The sequence below is a fragment of the Styela clava genome, chromosome 6, assembly GCF_964204865.1.
Source record: "Styela clava chromosome 6, kaStyClav1.hap1.2, whole genome shotgun sequence".
Classification (NCBI taxonomy): Eukaryota; Metazoa; Chordata; class Ascidiacea; order Stolidobranchia; family Styelidae; genus Styela; species Styela clava.
This window is the reverse complement of record NC_135255.1, coordinates 18,159,112-18,184,124: the sequence shown is the minus strand read 5'-3', so window position 1 is coordinate 18,184,124 and position 25,013 is coordinate 18,159,112. Positions and strand designations below refer to the sequence as shown.

At 36.4% G+C, this 25,013-nt stretch overlaps 1 protein-coding gene and 2 long non-coding RNA genes across 3 annotated transcripts; 1 reads left to right on the top strand and 2 right to left on the bottom strand.

Annotated features, from left to right (window-relative positions):
- Positions 1 to 782: 782 nt before the first annotated feature.
- LOC120332043 (collectin-10-like) lies at positions 783 to 12,232 on the top strand. The gene is made up of 6 exons (XM_078114121.1): positions 783 to 917; positions 2,627 to 2,777; positions 7,686 to 7,772; positions 8,412 to 8,474; positions 9,568 to 9,772; positions 10,172 to 12,232. Exons 1-6 carry the CDS (start codon positions 840 to 842, stop codon positions 10,434 to 10,436), a joined length of 849 nt encoding a protein of 282 aa, XP_077970247.1. The 5' UTR covers positions 783 to 839; the 3' UTR covers positions 10,437 to 12,232.
- A 2,535-nt stretch (positions 12,233 to 14,767) lies between these two features.
- LOC120332036 (uncharacterized) lies at positions 14,768 to 20,718 on the bottom strand. The gene is made up of 3 exons (XR_013476864.1): positions 20,274 to 20,718; positions 19,363 to 19,586; positions 14,768 to 15,139 (listed from the first exon to the last, which is right to left on the bottom strand). It is a non-coding gene; the product is annotated as an uncharacterized LOC120332036 (long non-coding RNA).
- A 564-nt stretch (positions 20,719 to 21,282) lies between these two features.
- Positions 21,283 to 22,526, bottom strand: LOC144424373 (uncharacterized). The gene is made up of 3 exons (XR_013476665.1): positions 22,387 to 22,526; positions 21,792 to 21,850; positions 21,283 to 21,336 (listed from the first exon to the last, which is right to left on the bottom strand). It is a non-coding gene; the product is annotated as an uncharacterized LOC144424373 (long non-coding RNA).
- Between the last annotated feature and the right edge of the window lie 2,487 nt (positions 22,527 to 25,013).

Here is a 25,013-nt window from a genome sequence, read left to right as displayed (position 1 = left end):
TACCAACTTGTGTACCTGCGTAATTTTTGTAGCGTTTTCTCATGCGAAGTTTGCATTTTGTATTACCGGCAAGCCGAATGTGCAGTAGGCAATCTGAGAGAAATGAGATGAAAAGAAAAACAATATACAAGATACGAAAAAATAAGCAACAGTCTGGGCAAAAAAATATGAAAGAAACCTTTCGCAATATATTGCGAGCCTCAAATTGTGCCATTGTGTGTACTCGGTTCTCGGAAGGTTGTTGTAGAATGATTAGCTGTTTAGAAAATGCGTTAATATAAGCGAAATTTAAAAGTTATCTTCAAACCAGGCTTTGTGTAAGCCCCACTAGCAGATAGGTAAAAAATATATTTTAGAAAAGGGGTTCCCAACTTTTTGTGGCTCGTGGCCCTCTCCCGAAAGCTTTAAGCACTCATGAACTCTTTAATTGTATTACAGTAGTGTTTACAATGTTATTTTTTATTGGTATATTCCGAACTTCATTATATTCAAACAATTCATGCTCAACAAAGGGAATAACTCTGTGAAATAACCTTATCAAGCAAGGAAACTGGGAAGAACGGGGAGTTTTTAAGTAAAAGGAATATCAGTTTCGAGCCTGGCATGGTGCCCCCCACACAGACTAAATTCTCTGTGGCCTCCTTGGTGGGCCACGGCCCCCGGTTGGGTACCACTGGTCTAAAGTGTCTACTACTTGGCTGGCCAACGTTTGTAGCATTTATAACTGAAACAATAAACTGTGGATAAAAAATTGTTCTTTTTAATAAAATATGTTTTACAAAATTTAGACCTAATTCAGAAACAATTCGTTTCCGAAGCATTGATACCGTATTTTCATTATGTATTTTACTTGGATACTCGTGATACTATGCGTTGGAATATCACATGGACAGCGAATCCCAGACGAAAGTTCTCAGGTAAATGTATTCGCTGTATATTTGTTGAGAAGTTTTGGAACTACCGTAGTATGTGAACCAACATGACGGACACATTAGGATTAGGTCATAATTTTATGCCAACTTTTCTTATTTCAGTTCTATTACGAGTTCGGGGACTAACCAAGTGACTCCGTAGTTTTTGTACCTGAAATAATGGCCTAACCCTAACCTGGTACACATACTACGTTCCGGTGTCTGCCATCTTGGTTCACATACTTTGAGGGTACTTAAAAATGGATGTTACTATATTCAACCTAAAAAAGTATAGTTTTATAATGCAAGATTTTCGATGCAATTTAAAATTGACGATCTCAAACCACGCGAAGCAGCAAACTTATAATACTGTATTGAATTCCCCCTGGCTGAGGCTGGGGTCAATTTAATTGAAAAAACGAGAGAGCGAAAATAGCATCATCGATATATTAACGTTGGGAAGATAAGATAATTCATACTTTGGAGCAAAGGTGTGCATCCTGCGGTCCGCGGACCAAATGCGGCCCACAAAGAAAAAATGCGCGGCCCGCGGAGTCGTGCCAATTTTGAATTGCGCGCGGCTCTCTGAACGAGTGTTTAATTTAGATTAAACTGGTACGTGCGAGTAATCCCAATACGTTACAATTCCCTAACAGCTAGCTTGATCGAAGCGAAAACTATCATAAAATTATTAACCAAATTTTTTGTTATTTCAACTACTATAAAGGTGCGATTCGCCGTTCATCCCAAGTTATGTGAATGTGACTCAGTGTTTTAAAAGTTGCACACCCTCGCTTTAAAGCAGAGGTTCTCAAACTTTTTTGCTCGCGGCATACTAAGCAAATAGGAAAAATCTCGCGGCACACTTGTGAGAAATTTGAGCTAGACTTGGGCAAATTATTCTACAAAATGTTAATGCGATGTTTGTGCCTGTTTTGAGAAACGAGGGTCGGTCGCTCCCTCCCTTTTTTGCTTTTGATTACAGCCAGAGCAAAAAATACGGCTTAACACAGCCATGTAGATGCAAATGGATAGATTATATTGATGGCTTTTGCACCGATGATTGAATAGAATTTGTAAGCAGAAAGCCAAAACTCGACCAAACTTGCTTTCCCATAGCCCAACTCAGGGGTCGGCAAACTTCGTACTCGCTTGCCAGATCGTCATTTGAACGACGTACTGCGGGCAACCAAGTTGCCATAACCACATCATCTTTCATATTGAGAATAAGAAAATACAAACAATATATTGTTGGATAATATATTAAATGTGGCGATTGTTCGTACACGAAAGAAATGTGTATATTCGGCCCGCAAGTACACAAAATTTTGCCGACCACTGGCCTAACTGAACGCGCAGATAAACATGGTGGAAGGCTGGGTCTTTTTTACAAAACATTATGATATCACAATGCAATTATACTGGAACAATACCCCTTACTACAGCGACAAGGCAAATGCAATAATATCATCAGTCTAAATATTAATTATGGATATTCAAATCTCACAAGTTGCATGTATGTCTATGTGTAATACAAACAGCTTATTTCCTAGAATTTCAAAAAGCTGCGCGCCACATTTGAGAATCTTTCACGGCACACTAGTGTGCCGCGGCACACAGTTTGAGAAACACTGCTTTAGAGTTTAGAGGATTCCTCATACAAGAGTTGGACTCAACTTCACATATTTATATTTTATTGATATTCATGATTTTAGGGTCAGCAAATGCATCTGTATTGTACCAACAGAGACCAGCATTCTGTCCTTACCGATCAAACAGTTTTTCGTGGAAAATCTGGGCCACGGGGACCACCAGGAGAGGTGGAATACCATATTATAAATGAAACCATAAAAGATTATCTCACTGGTATGTAATTTTGGATACGAATTAAAAATATTTATTGTCTCATAAAAATAATATTGTGGTTATGGTTTCGTTGAAACAAAATAGTTTCTCTTTTGTATTGGCTTCCTGTGCCAATAATTAACTCTAATTTGTGGATAACACAGTGGATACCAGAATATCGTGTATTTAACTATAAATCCCTATTTCGTATCCGTATGAGCCCGATGGGGCAAATATGCTCGAATAAGAATGTATTTAAAAAACATAAATTCATTAAATTATGTGACTGAATGTCATCTAAAACCCGAATGTCTTACGATCGCCGAGATGAGACTTTGGTTTATTCGGTACACAAACAATGTTTCCAATCAATTTTCCTGCGTCAAAAAAACAAAAAAAAACGAAGATTCATTCACGCATTTAACAGAATTGTTTGACGAATTACAGCCAATTTTTGTTTATTTATTATATGTTCCCTGGAATAGTATTTTTTTTAATTTTGATATTTTTTTGCATTTTAAACACATACAAAATATGAACCAGATTGTGATTTTATTAAAAAAAGATGCGGAACAATTAAGATCATGCAAAAGAAGAAAATGTATAAGTGTAAGAAAATATTATGTGGATAAAAGTGTGCTATACACTCTAAACCCAATATTGCACTTGGTTATGCCAATCATACCAATAATTTTTGGTTTCATTCCCCATGCATAAGTATTCGTCGCAGTATCTGCATTTGAACGTCGTCTTTCATTGTTTGGGCAACTGTTTGTCTATAGCGGCAGGATTGGCCTTTCTTGCAATTTTGTAAATTTTGCGGCATACGACGCATCTGTTATTAGTGCTGGCATTTTTCGGTTTATACACATCGTGGCGTACGTTTACTTGAAGTCGTTTCATATCTGTTATATGCCATAAGTCATAAGTTTGACTTGCTTCGCCTAACATTCGTACAATCTGATATTTTGATCTGAAGAGTAGGCAAGTACCTATTTTGGTTGATATTTGAACAAATACTGATGGACGCATAAAACATTTTCCACGGAAATTTTATATGACGATATAAACTTCCCTTCACCTCACCATTATTGCATGCGTTATTCGACGTCGGGGCTTCAAGTATATCGGGTTAATATCATATCGAAACTCGGCGACCGATGCCCCGCTGAGAACGTCGTCGTGAAAGTTATCTTGCGCATTTTGCCACGCAATACGTTTCGAACGTACGTATCAACATCTTCATGACCTTAGTCACGTGATCGGCTTTTGCGTAGCTGCGTAATAAGTGCGCCATGGCCGCTTATCGAAGTAGTTCACCCGACACATTGATACACAATTGAATATTTAAATATAAAATTGGTTATAAGGCAGCCACGATAATAATTCGAATATCAACAAAAAGCTTATGAAGAACTCTTTATGAACATCAATTATTGGCAGTATATTTTGTACCGAAATAACAAAATTTGAAGCCATAACTCACTTACATGCAGAAAAATCACTGTTAGATTAGAGTCAATTTTATTGTTTTTGACAAAATGTATTTCAAAAGGGAAAATACATTCTGAATGCACGATAAAATTTCCTTTCGATTGAAATGTCACACAACGTGCTACCTAAATTTGATGAAAAGTTATGAGCGTGCAAAATAGCCAATATTTAGAATTATTTTATTGTTCTACCAATACAGCGCCGCGAACCTTCAGGGTGAGCGAGTAACTTCGCTCAGAGACGTCAGAGTTCAAAGAGTTAAAGCTAGAGTCCTGCTATTGGAATATAATCGAGAAAGTATGTTTCAAACTCGCCGTAAACAACGATCGAAAATCGCCTATTTCACTACAAAAATAGTTTTTGTTAATTCATTATATGTTCCAATTCAAGGATTCATATGAATTTTGATATTTCTTGCATTTTAATAGTAGAGTCCTTCTCTATAGAAAAGTAATTGAGAAATCGAGAAAATATTTCAAAATCGCATATTTCGCCCAAAATTGGTTTTGGTTTGTTTATGATGTGTTCCCCAAAATGGATATTTTTTTTGCATTTCAACACTACAGTACTGCTGTACAAAAATAAACGAGAAAGTCTTGCCGTGAACAACAACAGAAAATCGCAGTTTCACTGGAATTTTTGATATTTTTTTGAATTTCACGACTACAGTCTTGATCTAGGAAAATAATGGCGTTAAATACTCTAATACTCCAGACTCTAGTGTTGGAATGCAAAGTAGGATAAGCAATCAAAATCTCATAAATTCTAAGAACAAATAATTAATAAACAGAAACCGATTTTTGGATAATATATTCGACTTTTGTCGGTGATTACTGCAAGTTCAAAACATGCTTCCTCAATTATATTCTTAGAGCAGGACTCTGGTGTTGCACGGTAAGACATATCAACATTTGAAAAAATTCCAATTTGGGCAACGTATAATAAATATTAAAAATCAATTTTTATGAGAAATATGCGATTTTTCATTGTGGTTTACGGCAAGTGTGAGACATACTTTCTCGATTATTTGCCTATAGAAGTACTCTAGTGTTGGAATGTCGGATATATCAACAGTTAAAAAATTCCAATTTGGTAAACATAAATAAACAAAAACCATTTTTGGAGGAAAAAAGCCGATTTTTGATTGTTCGGCTTTCGAAATGCAAAACAATATCAAAATTTAAAAAAATTCCAAATTAGGAACATACAATAAATGACCAAAAAACATTTTTTGTTTGAACTATGCAATTTTCGGTCGTTATTTACGGCATGTTCAAAACATATTTTTTGGATAATTTTTCTAGATTGAGACTCTGTCCTTGAAAAGCAAAAATATCGTTGGAATGCAAAACAAAGACTCTCAATTTTTTTCTATAGCCGGACTCTAGCTTTGACGCGCAAAAACTATCAAACTTCAAAATAATTCCTAAATTTGGGTAAGATATAGTAAATAAAATAAATCATTTTGAATAAACCAAAGTCCATCCCATTTAGATGATGTCATGATACCTGCGCTTGGTATGACATTGGTTACATTACTGACAGATTTCTTTAGGGATTCAGCTTTTTGCAGAATTGCGCGATGGGAATTGGCGGTCAGGGTAACCGAGTTCCGGTGAGATGCGCAGCGCTCAAATGGATTGGCCGTATCGGTAAAGCGGCTGCAACAGTACCCTGCCGTTATTGTATACAATCTTGCAAATATGGTATCGTTTTGCTGAAATGCGGGCCTCAAGAGTCATCGGAAATACTGGGCGCCTACCGGCTTGTTTTTTTCATACTTGCTATTTCGTGAAAAGAGATCGTTAATATTATTCTTGCTGACACGCACAGGTCCTCAGGCTTCTGTTCAATAGTTCAACAGTTGTTGTCTTTGAATTTGTACTTTCCTCTCAGCGCAGAATTTTTCAACGGTGGGCCTAGTGAACAATCGACTGATTAATCGTTGAATTAAGGGTACTCACGAAATATGTGAAAGAAGATGGCGGACACCGGAACGTAGTACGTGTACCAGGTTAGGGTTAGGCCATACTTTTAGACACTACTTGAGTCACCTGGCCAGTCCGTAATAGAATTGAAATAAGGAAAATTGGAATAAAATTTGCCTAACCCTAACCTGGTACACATACTACGTTCCGGTGTCCGCCGTCTTGGTTCACATAATTCGGGCGTGCCGGATAAACACTATGTGAAAAGTTTTTGCCATTCAAAGCCTGAATTAAAGCTTCATTCATTTAGTCTTAGTAATTATCAAGACATGGCACCATATTATATGCTACAAACTTGAAATTATTCATTTGGGAACATTTCAATTTGAAACTCGTTATGAAATGTTCTCTAAACTCCCATTTCTAATCATTAAACGGCGCTCCAAAAGTGTGTATACCAATATGGAGGTAACTAATTTTGTTCGCCTATTTTACATCAAGTTGTGTAAAGGAACGGAAGCATATAGGCCAGGGGTGGGCAACGTATTTGAACCAGGGGCAGAAACTTTTGCCCACCTAGTCTGGCGGATCATGTGAGTGTGACGTAAAAAGCTACATTATATGAACGGTATTTACAGTGTTACAAAGCAAAGATGGAAAACAATATGCCCCGTGGGAAAACTAAATTTAACCGCAATCCCAACAGATTTCTTGAGCTATTTTTAGCTAAATCGTCAACATTTGGTTTAAGGTTGGTTGTGGCAGCATCAGGCGAACCAGATTAAATTACCCAAGGGGCCGGTATGTATGCTTTAGGCCAGGGGTGTGCAAACTGCGGCCCGCGGGCCAAATGCGGCCCGCAAAAAGAAGTTGTGCAGCCCGCAGAGAAATACCAATTTCGAATGGTGTACCCGCAAAACGAGTATTCATTCTTTTTCGTCGCAAAGCCCATACCAGTCATATTAGCAAAACAAGCTAGCAAAATTCTGTTGCTAAATACACGATTTATATTACAAAAACGTGTTTCTCACTGCATTCGTTTGAAGTCGGTGTGACAAAAAATTTAAATAGCAGTTTCTTCAGGAGTTTATGCGTTTTAAATCTACTATTTCTGCAAGAACCCCTAATAATGCCGTAAGATCAATAGCAAATATAGGCAATTTTTGTGCTTGCAACTACCAGAAAGCCTGAATTAAATAAAGGTGCGGCCCGCGGCTTTACCCAGTTACTTGTATTTGGCCCGCCAATAAAAAAGGTTGCACACCCCTGCTATAGGCAATGGGTATATTCACTTGGCTAACACAGACAATCCCCGAACTCGTAATAGAACTAAAATAGGGAACATCGCAATAAAATTATGGCCTAACCCTAACCTGGTACACGCACTACGGGAGTATCCATTAAACACTGTTCCATTTATGCCACTCGAGAAATGATCGCCACGCTTTTTTTTATCGTTTTATCAATGAAAATAATTTTATTTCAAAGTAGATAAATTTTTGTTCAGATATTTCAGGACAGATTCAAGCAAAACTGACTCAAATTAGTCCGATTGTTGAGAAATCTAGCGAGGACATAGAGGATTTAAAAGCAGGTGAATTGTTTAAGTGAATAAATATGGCAGACCAATGTCTTTCTCTACAACAGGGGGCAAGTTTTTGGACCAAAGACCAACATTTTCGCCACTTAGACTGGCGGACCATGTTAGTATGACGTGACATTTTATGATCAACATTTACAGTGTTACAAAAGCAAAAGTGGAAAACAATAAGCACCGTGCCAAAACTAAATTTATCTCAACAATTTTCTTGAACAATTTTGATCTAAATATTACAATTTGGTTTTTGTTTGGTTGTGGAAGCATCAGGCCAGCCGGATTGAATTACCCAACGAGCGGTCAGCTCTACAAACTGTCATTAGTATCTTACGATTCGCAATGTGTTTCTTTCTTATTCTACCCCAAATCCTTACACCATGAGTTAGTTGGGGTTTCAGGGACTTTATCCCAAATGGACTAACCTATGATTTAATTTCTTTAATTTATAGTATGCTCTGTGTTAGATGAAAAGATGACAATTAGTGTTTATGGAAACTAAGCGAGGTTGGAACCGTGGTGACAGTGATTGTTCACGATAAAAGCGTTCTCGTAAATGTCGCCTGTGTCAAATTATATTCGTCCAACAAAGGTTTTTCACTTTTAAATACGTTTCATCATTATTATTTTTTATTACAGCATCCGGACATACTCAAACAAAACTGACTGAAATCGAAACAGATATTGAAGGATTGAAATCAGGTAAATCAAGAATAGTTTCGGTGAAATAAGACGAATGAAAATATCAAATAACAACATCAAAATATTTAAGAAAAAATAGCGCTTGTTTATTCCTTCGTAGTTATTTTTGGATTTTTGTTCTGTAATGGTGTAAGCATTATATGATGATTTCATATATATTACTACAAAAAGATAATTCTTCGTTCTGTTTTTTATAATATAATCTTCAGTTATGAAAACGATAATATAATAAACTATACCAATAGGAATAAAACACCCTAAATTCGACTCCAGGGGTGTGCAACCTAGGAAAAATTGGGCGTCCCACCAAGAAATTCCAATTTTGAACGGTGTGCGGCCCGAAAAACAAGTTTTTAATCTAGTTTAATCTGGTATGAGCGAGTAATTTCAACTCCTTTGCCTTGAAAAGTTTATGACGTGACAAGTCCCTAACAGCTAGCTTGTGGGAAGAAGGTTACGAGTAGGGCTGGGCATTTCGAATCGAATATTCGAATCGAATCGAATAGTAAATTATTCGAATCGGTTCAGAGATAAATTTCGAATCGCCGCCATCTTGTTTTTGTCTTTCCGGTTATGGTCGAGGGGAATTCCCCAATTTTATTTTCATTGGAGTCATATTTTTTCAACGAAATTCTAACATATGACTAATTTCTGTAGTGAGTTATCGATAAAACGTGTTTGTTATTCTGTGTGAGCGCTCAGTATCTTTCTGGGTGATTTATTCTATGTCTTAGGTAATTCATTTGTTGAGAGGACCAATTACTATAATAAAATCGCTTACAATTATATATTTTTAAGTATTTGAGATTCGATTCGATTCGAAAAATATTATTCGATTCGATTCTGAAATCACATGGTATTCGAAAATGCCCAGCCCTAGTTACGAGATCAATAAAGTATTGTTTGTGCTTGCAACTATCAGAAAACCTACGTTGAATAAAGGCGCGCCCCGCGGTTTCATCCGGCTGTTCGTATCTTGCCTTTTTGTATTGAAGGTTGCACGCCTTTCATTAGACCAATAGATATCATATAATGTTATAAATGTCGGAATAACATAGGCATGGTAATAATACCATTCTAATTTACTTTGCAGTAATGGCACAAATGCAAGAGCATCTGGAAACCCTTATATGGGCATCTCGTGGAATCACAAACATCAAAACATGGTATCGAGCAGGAAACAATAATTACTATAAACTATTCAGCGACCTCGTCACATACGCAGTAGCGAAGGCAAATTGTAAGCGATTGGGAGGTCAATTGGCATCGGCGGGCTATCGAGATGAAGATATTCGCAGGTGATTTGGTTAGTTGGAATGGTTAGGGGAATATTCTCGTAGGATTAATATATTAGAACAGTGCTTCTCAGATTTTTTAAGCCGCGCTCCTCTTTTAGAATTTGTCAAGTCTAGCGCCCCACCCCAAAAATAACTAGCTTACAATAGGCTACAAATAACCAATAGTAAAACGAAAGGATCTATTATGCTTATGACTGCCGTTTCAAAATAACTGGCTAATCGTCATTATACTTTTGAAAATACTCCATGGCCAGTAGTTTACCGATCGAATCACACTTGCTAGAAATCTGAATAAAAACTAATTCCTTTCGGTCATTCCTAGTAACGAATAAATCTTTAAATTGCGATGCTATGAAAGTGAGGTCGTGAAATACCATAAACAGACATTTTTTTTCGCAGAGAAATTTTACCATTGGTCAAATCTGGACGATCCCACGCATGGATTGGTTTGAACGACATTCGACAGGAAAATACGTTCATCTGGGAAGATGGTGTAACCGCGAATGTAAGTTCTGTTCCATGGCATGATGGTGAACCAAACAACCATGGCGGTAATGAAGATTGCGTCGATATTGCTTCTGGCTTTGATTGGGAGCTGAACGATAATACTTGCAGCGTGAAAAATAAATATTTATGTGAGCTTGAAGCCTTATTTGGCATTTAGGGATAAGCCAAAGACTGATAATGCCTGGATAATAAAATATGTGTTGCGTGTGTACATACTTCCTTACCTTTTCACTAAAATATTTAGTTTTCCATAACTCCACAATCTCTAGTAAAGTGTGTCCATAAATTCCCTTTAAAATTTTCAATATTGTTATGAAGGCAGTTCTCAATATATCTCAACTAGGGTTGTTGTTTTTTAATCAGAAATTGTTTAAGTATTTTTACTTCGTTTAAATACATATGCTTGGGATTATAACAATATATAATAACATTATCGATAAATCCCTTGGCAATTTAAAAAATTAATTAAGACTTTATAGACATCACTTTATAGACTCTATATACATATCTTAAAGCTGGGATTCTGTGTCGGCAATGCACACTCTCAGAGTCAAATTCTAAATCTTTTGAAGTCGAAAAATTAGAATTTCAACAGTATTTTCATACTATCCAAAGTTTAGCATTCGATAATGAGTACTCCTGTAGTATACGAACCTTGATGGTGAACAGTCTGAACATAGTATGTGTACCAGGTTAAGGGTCAGGTTGTGCGCCATATTGGTGCACACCGGTTCAATTTTTTTAATTTAAAATCAGACATTTACTCATTTTTGAACCATGTTATTAATTATTGTCGCAATTACTTTTCTTTACAATGTAAAAATACACTCGAAGAGATAAATTTTTCGGAATTTAAATAACACTTTCCACTTACATAATGAACTAATTAAAGTATTTAGGGTACTCGCGTAGTATGTGTACCAGGTTAGGGAGAGGCCATAATTTGATTTCAATTTTCTTTACTTTAGTCCTATTGCGAGTTCGAGATTGCCTGTGTTAGCAAAGTGAATATACCGCCTGCCCTTGGTTTACGTCACTTTACACAACTTGATGTAAAGGAGAACAAAATTAGTTATCTCCATATTGGTACACATACTTCTGGAGCTCTAATAAAACATTCATTTTTTGAGAAAAGATGAAAAAATATCGATATATAGCTTTACCAATTTATCTAAGCAAGAACGAATCTAAAAATAATTGAAAATATTTCACTATTTTCGGAATTATTTATTTAAATCCCACACATTACAGAAAAAAATCGATTGATAACTTTATCGATATTATTTTATTTATCTCTTTTCGCGACTAGAAATGGTTGTTATGGCATTGGTTACTCTGTGCATGACGTTTTATTGCAGGTTTGGGTTTCTTGAAGTGTTTTCAATTTCAACTTACTGTCCAGTCTATTTAGGTTTTTATCGTACGTTGGGTGTAAGTAAAATTTCGTATTTTACACAATTTATAAGGTACTCTTTGAGTATGCATACCAAGATGGCGGACACCGGAACGTAGTATGTGTACCACCAGGTTAGGGTTAGGCCATAATTTCAAATACAAATACTACGGGAGTCACTTGGCTAGTCTCCAAACTCGTAATAGAACTAAAATAAGGAAATTGGAATAAAATTATGGCCTAACCCTAACCTGGTACATAAAGGCTTATTACGTTCCGGTGTCCGCCATCTTGGTACGCATACTTCATCAGCACCATTTATAATATATTTAACATAATATTCGAAAGCCAATTGTGACACCATAGTTGAATTCATAAACGTTGTGACGTCATAGTCAAGGAGAGGCCTCATATCTGGGACAGCCCAAGGGCCTCTTATCGTCCGAATCCGGCCCTGCCGCCAATCCTTTATTAAACCAGTGTCCGTAGTAGTGTTTATCCACCAATATCATTTATTTTTGCCCTGGTTGTATATAGCTGAAATAAACCTTATTACTTATAAGTTTGCTTTATGTTGATTGTGCCAAAGCAGTTCAATAAAAGTTGGGGTCTAGTGTAATCACGCCATAGAGCTTGCCAAAGTATATCTACGATAGTTTGGAGGGACTTATTACATCACTGTCACGTCGTAGTGACGTAATTTTTGGATGACGCAGTCATGTGAGGGGTTAGGATTAACATATGCAATTGTTATGCTACGTCCACTAGAAGTACTCGGGGTACGTAACTACACGAAACACACAAAGCTTGCTTGACTAGGTAGAACTTTTACATTGATATACAAGATAAGATGCTTATATTGATCGCGGAGAGGGCAAAGTCGATGAGAACTGGTCTTTGGGGTTACATTTGGCCCCAGGTTTACAAAATTTTGACTTCGAATCCGGGTCAGGAAAACATTGACTCCGATATAATGTCGTGAGACTCCAGTGCAGTGGTTCTCAAACTTTTTTAGTCCCAGAGCCGCGTTTCACACCTCAAAGTTATGAAGAGCCGCACATAAATAACGCAAGGTAAAATAGCAACAAACCTTAAGCGCGTATTCAAAATACCAAGTCATCGTGACAACAACACACCTAACAACTGGGGCTGGGCAAAATATATTCGAAAAATGAAATATTCGAAAGACATTTTACTATTTGAATATCTGGTACCACGTGACCTGCGCCGCTCTGCTTGGACACCGAAATCGCGCGTCTCCAACATCAATCGTGAATTGTGCGAGATTTCCCAACGGCGCTCGCTATCAGAAAAAAACGACAAATTTGAAAAGTCGTTGTCTTATGGTTATGGTGTTATAATATGCTATCTTTGCACTTAACGTATGGATTCAATTCCATATGTTGCAAAAAAAAACGTACCGACCGTTCCGTAAATTTAGAAACGTCAAACCAGATTGGATATTAAAATAAATTTCCCAGATTTTAATCTCCGCATGCTTGGTGACATGTCATTGGCCATTTCTTGCATTTCCTAACATAAAGTTGATTAAAATTAAATGTTAAAATGACTTTTCGGCGTTTCATTGTGAAAAGGGCGATTTTAGGTCGTTAGAAAACTCTAGTTATATAAATAGCATGGATTTAAAAATGACCAAAAGTTTTTCCAAAAGCTGGTATGAGTTACTTGTATGAAAAAGACTAATTAAGTTGGGACCATATAAGAAATGTCATGTCCTACTCCCTTTAAATCACTTTGTATCAGCTCTTTAGTGATCCCTTGCATCCTTGGCCAAGTAATGTTTCGAATATGTAAACATCTTACTCGACCATGCATGGCCGTTAGACCAAGAGTAGAACGTAAAATCAATCATGAATTTCGTTGTAACAATGCACACTGACTCGTTCATGAATTGTTGCGTCTATTATCATCGAAAATGATTACAATTGTTAAATTTTGAAGCATTTGGGCAGTAATAATTAAGCCTTAGGGCATGACATAATCAAAATCATCACCGGTGAGTGAAGTGCTGAATTTGCAAATTCCGTAAAGAAAATTGAGCATTACTCAGTAAGTATTTTAGCTATAATAACCGTCGGAGTGTTGTTTCGTTGAAAAAAAAAACTTTAAAACTTGAAGGAATTAGTTATAATTAGCGTCTGAACCTCTATTAGGCCCAAAGGCCTTGAAATGTCATTATTGCCATTATTGCCACTCAATTTGGTTGTGAAATCGGCCCTTAAGGTATTCAACAGCTGTCGCTAATGTGAACGCAAGGATATAACTACTAGAACAAAAATATCGGTCAGAGACCGAGGACTTATCGATCGAAAGTTAGGGGATCCCCCAAAACAGCGCTCTTACTCCATAGTGACACCTTGTGTCCCATCACTAATTAATTGATAACTCGCTAATTATACGACATAATTCCTCCAAAATCAATAAGCTTCTGGTACGACATATGATGAAAGCACATGCAAAATCTGGAGCAGATTCAACCTCGCTTTCGTGAGATATCGCGTGCATCTAACAGACAGACAGACAAATACCTATCAACATACTTACCGATTAAAATCGATAAGTAATAATCATTGAGTTTTTTGATTTATACATAATATTCGAAAATGCGACAAAAACTGAAAATCAACGAAAGCAAGCCAATGATTACATCCTTGTCTAAAATCTTTCCAAGTGAAAAGTGTTCGAGTGGTCGCGAAAATGCTTACTGTTGCGTCACTATTGCATATTGTAGATTAATCAATGCTACGAAATAAACACGGGGGAATCCATTCGACTGACTAATAGACTTCCGCATTTTAATTTCAAGACAATGATTAGTTTTTATTGAAAAATTTTCTTTGAAAGTAATTAATTTTAAAGCAATAACAAGAGCCGCAGGAAAGGTTGTTGAGAGCCGCATGCGGCTCATTTGCTGCATAGGTAGGTAGGCGTGGTCACTTTCACGCATGAGTAATTTCCTATTTTACGTTTCATTACCCTTTTTGTTTGATTCCCATAAACTGACAAAATAATACCAAACTCACAATTCATCGAATCAATATTTATTATCATTCTTGGTTATATACAGAAATTACATGGGGTGTGTCAGCTACGAATTTATTTTCGGAGCAAAAAGTTTCAATAGACATGGCATAGGTTATGCGGGTAATAATAGTAAAGGATTAATATGGATAAGTAATAAAACGTAAGATCTTATTGTCCTTTGTATCATTCAGTCCGTCAACGAAGTTCTGTCTGGTTTTGAGCAGGTTTTATATTTCACAAATGACACCGTAACACGACGCTAATGGTATTGTATTGTATATTCCCTGATCTTTGTTTTCTGAATCTTCTTGGACATCGACAAGAACAATTGTCCACGCTGAATGGGATCTCCAATTACCCGGACGCCACACTTCTGTTGCTATAGTGATTGGTCGCCCACTCGAAAGCAAAAGCTGATTGTTCTGTAACAATTGAATAAACCTTCAAAATCAGTCGCTTGAAATGTTAATATGACCAATGACATTAAACAACATGATGCGCAACTCCGGCATTTTTGGCCGAAGATCGTATTCGATAGCACGCTCCAATGCACATACTTGACGAGACGAAAACGAGCGGATGTGTGTTGCTTTCAAGGCATAGCACGAATGGTGTTCGAGCCTGCTTCGACAATTGTTGTGGTTTTTAATGATATGTGGAAAATTGAGGGTAAAAAGAAATCGGAAAAAAGTAAGGTAAATACTATTGTTGTATATCACACCCGGGCATCGCACTGTTAAGTACATGCGGGAAAGCCAGCTTTTGTCAAATACTACGAAGTTTATAATTCAGTACGGTGGTACGTAGTTGGCCATCTGCCGAAATTGCATATTTACTTACCCCTTATGGTTTCAAATAGTTCATGCACCTCCATTTAGATTTTTTTAATCAGTGAGGATATATACTTATTGCTGTAACATACTATTGCTCATTCACTTTTATTTGCGTATTGAATCAACGGGTTAACAAGTTCACCTAAAATTTCACTCATACCGGTCTATATTGTATAGTCTGATCTCTCAAGTATTTGGAGCCACGAATGCTTATAATTTTCTGACTAAACCCCTTTATTAGTTGGTTTATATACCAAATCCAGTAAAACATTTTTTACAAAAAACATAAGATATTGGGTTTATTAGCTTTTCCATTCTGAATCATATAGACTGCTTTATTTATTCTTAACGAAAATTAATACATCTCCTCTCCTACAGATGTGAAAGTTGTGGACAGACCTGTCTAAGCATTGTGAGACTCCTGCAGCACAAGAGGCAATAGCAATAATAGTGAGTATATCAATCAAGAAATTAGGCCGACATAAAACAAAACTTTCAACTATTCGTCTAACCTCAATTTCCTATTATTTATTCACAGGACAACTGTAGCTGAAGGGGAGATATCAGAAGTCTGGCGAAATATCAGTGACAGTTTGATTCCAAGAAATATGATTAGAATACTCCATAAATGTTTGCAATAGAAGAACAACCTATGGAGGAATGCAAAGACATTTGACCCTCCGGTAAAGTTGTGTATGGCCCCTACATCCTGCAGGGCTTGAGGCAAATAACTAAAAATTCCAAAGCGTAAGATTGCATAAGCGGTCTTCTTTGTAAAAAGGCACAAAACATGCCAGACATACTTAAAACAGCTTTGAAAAATGAGGATTACGGTTCACTGACTACACCTGTGTTATATTTGATTCATCAAATTTTGGTAGTACTATAGAAGAAATTCAGGAAAGGGTATAATCATGATTCATGATAAAATAATGTTATATATTTTAGACAACTTCAATCTAGACCAGGGATGTCAAACTCGCGGCCCCAGAGAACTTCCAGTGCGGCCCTCGAACGCTTAACAATAATTGTAATAGTATTTTGGAATTTTTTTTTTATTTAAATGTAAAAGATTTTTCAAACCTTTTAAAGTGAAATTGAATATTCACACAGAAAACAATTTACTGAAAGTAGTTTTAGAAAGTTAATTTTTTTTTGTTCACATTTTGACTCAATTAAGAATACACATCAAGCTAGCAAAAGAATACTGAATAAAACACTTGAGTGATTAAATTAAAGTACACGAAGAAGGTGGCATTTTCGAAGAAAATGGGAGTTGCAATATTTCTGCATTTCACAAATTTCTGAAGCACATTGTTAAATTTGTCATATTTCCATCAGTACAATGAAAAAACACAATAAGCTCAGCAGTCAATATGACAAATTCGAAGACCAACTCCGAACAGAAAATTTCCATGTGTTTGTATATTAATATAAAAATACAACGACTTAGTTACTAAAAATCAATATCAATAATAATTCAAGCAATCCTATGCCATGCAATGTAGCGTGAAATGTCTTGTCGAAAAAGTCTGTCATTTTTATTTTTACTGATCTATACATGAAATGATAAAAGTAACTTTTTTGCATTACTGGAATTAATTAAACTTTTGCAAAGATACAGATTAACCCATGATCATGTGACCTCGTTAGTTAGAGTTGGTATTATAAAATCATTTCAGCCTGGCCTTAGTATGCTGGTGACACAAAGAAGATGCCAAACGTCAGGACAAATGTAATTAAAAAAACATTGAGTTTATACTGTAGTATTTTTGTTAATTTTAGGTTCATATATTTAGATTAAGTCATTTTTAGTGTATATTTTATTCTTTCCTTAACCAAGGCTTGTTCAAAAATGATTTTGATGGTTGTACATGGAATTTTATGATTTTTTGTAATAAATACAGTAACTTGCAATAATAGTGGAATGCAAATATTAATATGTAATTGCATTTGAAATTAAAGAAAATAATAAAACTTAATCCAACTGATTAGTTGCATCACAATATATGTCACAAACTAAAACTATCTGAAAAATATCTCTCGAGTATACATTATCAAAAACTGTTTGCGGCCCTTTTTACAATTTCCAACATGCAATGCGGCTCTCAAAACCCATGAGTTTGACACCACTGATTCTAGACGATTCAAGCATTCCTTTGGGAAATAATATCACTTCAATTAAATTGAAAAAAAAATCTCGCTATATTAAATACAAAACCGTTGCTATCATAAAGGTAAACCAATTCAGCCACTCGGAATATATTGGCCTTCACAAAGCAATGGAGGCAGAATTGAGAGTTCATGAGCTATGAACTTTTGTTCTTTTCTTTGTCTCGAACTTTTCATACTCCACAGCCTCTATTAATTTTTTTTTTTTAATTTTAATTACCATGTGATGGTCATACATACTGTATCTTTGTATTTTCTGTCATGATGTATTATCTCAATGTGTCAAACTTTTAATTAGTGTGTATATTTTGCTTTCAGATGACATGAATGTATTGTCTTGCTTATTACCTCAGCTTGGAGTATTGACAAGAAAAAAGTGCCCGTAAATTACGTAAAAAATGTTTAACTCTTTGATATAATCAGAATTCACATTTAATAGAAATTATAAACAGCCAACAATCAATGAGAATTATATGCAAAATTCCTCAGATTGAATTTGTCTTCTAAAATCGGAGGAAGGCATATAGGTAGTCTCCATTCACACAAGTCTTTCAAGAAGACTTGCTCGAGACAATCTAAATGAGCATCGTCAGGTGATTGGTAAGGCTGCAAGTTGAATCAGCCCTGCAATCTCCTGCATAGAAGATAATATTAATTAGCGGGCTATGAGTTAAATTCCTAAATTTAGACACAAACCTATCTACGAGGCATTATGTACCAGTAATGTTACCTACGATTAACTGAATATGTAATATGTCTAATAAATTCACCTACTTAAACAAGTTCGATAGGTGCAAACTTTGTGTTATGGAATTGTATCACAGCACCTTTAAGAGAAGTAAAAACAGTTTTGCTGTTTTGTATGACACCCTCTTTAAATGAAATTTCAATGTTTAAGCGCAAACATTAAAATTACTAACTTTGAACTTTGTCATTATCTGCAAAATGATTCACACAAATCTTTACGCTATCGCGTTTGTAATATTCTCTGATAAAAAAACGTCTATGATGTTCAGAATTACTCTTTACAGCTTGTCTGCCATTCCAGCTTTCCAAATGAGCAAAACTTCTCAGATATAGAGATTATTTTCTTTCGTTACAGGCGCAAAAAGGCAGGTACTACACGTAAAGAAGACGCCGAGTAGCAAAAGCAAGCGGAAAACCGTCGCGAAAGGCGACGAGAAATATGTGCATTGGAGCGTATCATGAAATACAATCTTTCGCATGTAGTCTTATGGAGTGACGTCAGAGTTGCCTATCATGTTGTTTAATGTCATTGATATGACTGACATCTTAGATGAGAAGGCTCATTTAGTAATGAGTTTTATAGTAAAGGTATGGCAAGTAATGTGTTAAGAACGACATGAAAATGAGTGAAACCAGATATTACTGGAAATATCTCAAATTATGAATTATATTCGGAAAACGCCAGAATATTAATCGGACAGTTCGTCCATGACGTCACAATATATTTTAAATTAAAAGCATTATCTATATTTCGGTTTTCTAATTATCTAATCTTAACAAATCATACATGCCCACTATTTGGTAATTTTATTAAAGTTCACCTTGGACCCGGTGAAGTTTACAAAAATGAATAAAAATGACGGAGATTTCAGATTGTGATCTATCAAACTGACCTTATACCCCATCCCTGTCCAAAGGTTAATCTTTGTCCAACCATCAGCTATCAGTAAACGTAGATAAGGGAGCAACAGCTGGTAATGAGCGAGGTCGTAAATATTCGCGGGTTTCCCGTAGTTCAATGACTTACAAATTGATGGAGCGTCATTGACGTCGACCTTGTACGCATCATACACAACTGCTCGGAACAATTTTGAATTGTATGTGACGCCACGTTTAACTGAAAACAAAAATATTGTTGTCAGTGAGTATTTTATATTAAAATTTCAGAATTTTACAACGATCTGAGATTGATTGAGACTTTCTTCCAAAATAGAATTTTTAGAAATATTACAATCTAATAATTTTGTTCAGACGATAGTCGATAAAACGAAAAATTTTACAGGAGAACGACGGAACAAATACGTTTCAGATGTTGTAATATCTATCAAGTTTAGATACATGGTTAGTGGGCGAAGTCGTAACCGACTAGGAGTTGGGTTAATCACTCACTGACAACTAAGGGTCTAATATAAAGGTGGGCAAGGACCAGGGGCCAAAAATGTTGCCCATCTAGACTTGCGGGCCATATAAGTGTGAGGTAAAGTTTTGTTAACATTCCCATAACACAAAAGTCTGTGCCAACTCAAAATACAACTCACACAGACTACGAGCATAATCTAACAAGCCTAGTGCACCATACAATTTTCAATAATAAAAATCATGTAGTTCTGGCAGAATTAGGTAAAGGTTATGGCAGCATCATGCAGCCAAGAATGAATCACCCAACGGGCCGGATTTGAGCCGCGGGCCGTAGTTTTCTCATGTCAAGTCTAATACTTGAAATATCCATGAAATTGAATATTATTCATTTAACGTGTTTGGTATATTTTATAGTCGAATTATCAAATCACAAAAATGAAATTACTTTCAGCTTTTCTTTTTTCATCGAGACTTTTCTTGATCAGTCTGGCGATTTCTATAAATAAATGGCATATTTCATTTGTGTGTAGGATAAGGCATTTCAAATCTGTTTTTGTCGTATTATAATGTTCACAATACCCATTGTATACTTCAACTATCTTACATTCTAAGAATATTTTTGGGCCAGTGCTTAATTTTGACTCAAGTGTGTGATTCGTTTGGGGCAGGAGTGGGCAAGGTTTTCAGACAAAGGGCCAAATACCTGGCCCATCTAGATTGGCGAGCCATTCAAAAGTGACGTGAAAATTTACGTTTCATGACCAATATTCACAGTGTTGCAAAAGCAAAATGTAAAATAATAAGCCTTGTGCTAACTTTAACTCTTAACTTATTGCAATCTCAGCAAATTCCCCAGCTATTGTTTTGCCAATACATCAAAATTTGGTTTCGGTTTGGCTGTGACAGCATCAGGCGGGCCAGATTGAATTACCAAACGGGTCGAATTTAGCCCGTACGCCAGGGGTCGGCAACCTACGACCAATATGACAACCTACGGAGCAATATAATCCGGCCCGCGACGCTCCACTGAATTATAGCTGTTTTGTCGATTATATTCTTTACGCAAAAGAATTTACGTGTAGACTAAATTATATTATAACGTAACAAGTATATAATTCACAATTACTCGTTTAACGAGCCTATAATTTAATTATAATTTACACAAATGGCAACAAAACGCAAAAAAGTTGATGCTAAGTACAAATGGTTTGATGGCGCAAAACATATTCAAATTGTCAGTCTTCGCGCGCTGCTTAAAATTTAACTTCTGATCTGTGTGATAAAATGTGATTCATCGGCCATTCATTCGATTTTCAATTTTCTAAAAATATGTGCGGCCCGCCAATGGCTTGCAAGCTTTAATTTTGGCCCGCGAGCAACAAAAGGTTGCCGACCACTGCCTTACGCACTAGTTTGCCCATGTCAGGTTTACGGTCACCTAAGTATATTTTTTTTTAAACATAATCTATATCACGCAGTAGGGCGAACTCACCGGATCCATCGTCTTTCTGTGAAATAAATAAAAAATGGAGGTGATTAGTATGGTCATAATAAACACATACGTTGTATTATATTATATTAGACATATAGAATTCGGATTTAAATTGGGTAAGCAATTCAGAATTGAAAAGCTTTGAGATCTTCAAAATAAAGTAGGTTTAATACCGTGTCCGGAAAAATTGCCGCATAGGAGAAACACAAGAGCAATTTTGAGGTAAAATAAGTATTTCTGATAAATACGGTTAGGTTTATGGGGTTAGGGTTGGGTACGCCCTTGAAAAATTATTCTTTTTTAATTAAAAAGTAATACTTGTTTTACAGCATGCTCTAACAGCGATTTTTCCTTTGCGGCGAGATTTCCTACGGTAAATTTTCCTAGATCTGCTTTATAAATGACAGTGGCTGCTAACCCAATGCCTTACTCGGAGTAAAAACAACCCACAAAAAAGCAACTTAATTTAACCTTGCAATCTCCAACTTGAATGAGTTTCCCATTCACGATCTTGGAAACGCAAGCTCCAGCTGTCAAAACGTGAAGTTAAATATAACGACATATTGTGCCAGAAAATTATACGTGTTGCTACACTTGCTGAATCTGACATATCTTGTAAATCCTCCATAAATTTCTTATATTATAGCAGTTTTGGTACCAGAATCTAGGAGTGGGTGTAGACCAGGGGTGGGCATTGTTTCGGACCGGGGTTCAAAAATGTTGCCCATCTATACTAGCGGGCCATGTAAGTGTGACGTTAGGTTTAGTTAAAAATTCCATAACCTGAAAGTCTGTGCCAACCTAAAATACAACTCACACAGACTACGATCATAATCTAACAATCCTATTGTTATTTGCACCTTACAAATTTCAATAACAACAACTAAGTAGTGCATGCAGATTTGGTTAAAGTTTATGGCAGCATCCGGAGGGCCAGATTGAATCACCCAGCGGGCCGGATTTGGCCCGCGGGTCGTAGTTTGCCCATGTCATGTGTAGAAAAAGATTACCTGCAAATCAGTGTTGCCAGATTTTACAGTAATTTTATCCGAAACACGCATCTTACCGGGTAATTTTTGTTTGGCATACAAGCCATAAACGAGAGAGATGAACAAAATAATTTTGGCGAGGTTCATGCTTGCTTCTAGAAAGTTTTGATAACGTAACTAACTGTTCAGCTATAAAGTGGATATCTGTGAAGACATTTAAGACTATTGTAGGTTTAGTAACGTCATGATTAGCTGTATTAATTGGCATTATAGTAGGTATTGTGAAGAAAATGCGCCGCTCAAAAAAGTCAAAACTTGCTTAAAGGTTTTTGATTTTGATTTCACACAGCTCTTGTTTTTGAATGACCCGGCCTAGGTTGATCCAACGAGCTAGCCTGAACGAACCACAGATTTCAAACACACATTGTCATTCTGGCGACTATGAGCTGCTCTGGAGTGTTCTAGGAAAACTCGCCACAGGAAAATTCGCCGCATAGGAAAAGTCACTGTACGAGCATTTTGCTGTAAAACAAGTATTTGTGATGAAAAACTGTTTTTGAGGTACCTTTTTATGCAAAAAAGATTCGGTATTAAGAGCACACCCTAAAACTATAAACCTAACTGTTTTTATCACAAATACTTATTTTACAGCAAAATGCTCTTGCGACGATTTTTCATGCGGCGAATTTTCCTATGCGACAAATTTCCTGCGACGAAATTTCCCGTGGAAAATATCCTGAGGCGAATTTTTCGTACACGGAACTTTCTCGAAATCTTCTTCACATCACAACTTCCCGTTTTACGCACTCCTGTTCCTATTTCATATAAAACTGCAAGTTGTCACACGTCGCGCCATTCATGTGATATAAGACATCGAGCAATCCCTGTTTACGCATTTTATCGATGTTGCCTTTCATTTAAAACGACCTTCTTTACGCAGCAGAAACCGTTTTCGTCATTTCCTATATCGGAATTTTTCGCGGACAAAATTTCATACTAAGACATCCATTGTGACTGTGCAGGAAAACCCAGTTTGCATTAGAATTTTATCGACATCGGAATTTTCGTGTTTTATCGATGTTGCCTTTTAAGGATACGCCAAAATAATGCTGCATTTCTGATCAAGAATAACCAAATGTTTAGAATACAGCCTCAATTCAGGTAAAATAACAGAATATGGTTAAAATCGAAGTGATAATCATGCAATTTGGGGTCTGGTATAGTTTAGTACCACAAGTACTTCTAGTTGGCCTGGCTCAACAATTTCCCCCATCTGGCTACTTCACCAAAAAATTACGTCACTACGACGTCCTAGTATCGTAATAAAGCCCTCCAAAGTGTACGAATGGTCGTCCAAAACACGCAGACGATCACCCGAAATCGACCAAGCCATTTCACTCGTTTTCTCGTCGCAACGATCCCGATATGAGAGAGATCGTTGGCGTTATCGGCAATGCAAATGTCGTTTCGAGCGATTGTTCTATACTTTGGCAAGCTCTATGACGTAATTGTGACGTCGTGATGACGTAATTTTTGGATGGCATAGTCAGGTGGGGGTTAGAAATATATGCAAAATTTGTCATGCTATGCCCTCCGGAAGTATTTGTGGTACTAAACTTACTAAATCCAAACTATGAATAGATACTTGTTAGGGACACGCCGAAATCATGCTGGTTTCATTTTTGGCTTTCTTATCCCACATTTGTAATGTTTATATCAAACTGTTCAACAGTTTTCATAACAAAAATGTCAGAGCTTCTGGGCGTTATTATAATCTTTTATGCGTAGTAGGAATACAATCAACAATATTTTAAAAACAAACAAATGTCGTTCAGGTCATTCATGGTTAATTAAAATGCCATTTTTCACGCAGCAATCGTTTTCGTCATATCCTATATCGAAATTTTTCGCGGACAAATTTTATATAGTACATGTACCAAGTTAGGGTTAGGCCATAATTCCAGGTACAAATACTACGGGAGACACTGGCTAGTCCCCGAAGTCATAATATACCCAAAATGAGAAAAATTGGAATGAAATTATGGCCTAACCTGGTACACATACTACGTTCCTGCGTCGGCCATCTTGGTTCACATACTACGGGAGTATCAAATATTGTAGAATCAATCAAGGGAAAATTTGGGGCTCTCGAAGTATGCGAACCAAGATGGCGGACATCAGAATGTAATATGTGTACTAGGTTAGGGTTAGGCCATAATTTTAGGTATAAATACTACGGGAAGCTCTTGGCTAGTCTTCGAACTGATAATAGGACTCAAATAAGGAAAAATTATCGCCTAACCCTAACCTGTTACCCATGTTACGTTCCGATGTCCGCCATCTTGGTTCGCATACTTCGGGAGCACCGAAAATTTAATATATAGGACAACATATATAGGTTTGGCTCGAAAGAGTGGTCGCACGCTGAGAAAAATAAAATAAATCTCGACCAAATCATTGGGTATTTGAAAGCAGTTTCGTGGTTGTTAAGATATCACTGACTTCAGCACTTAGGGACTACGCGCACTACGCGCGTATGTCGAAAGATAAGAGGTTAGGATAGTGCTGAATCATTTCCCATTGCTATATTTAACCGTTGAAAGGAAACCTTCTTTTGTTGGAAACGGTTTTGTATGTACCAGGCCGCCTTAACATACCTATTGTTTTTTATTTTACTTATTAAATAACAGATTTTGTTCGACTT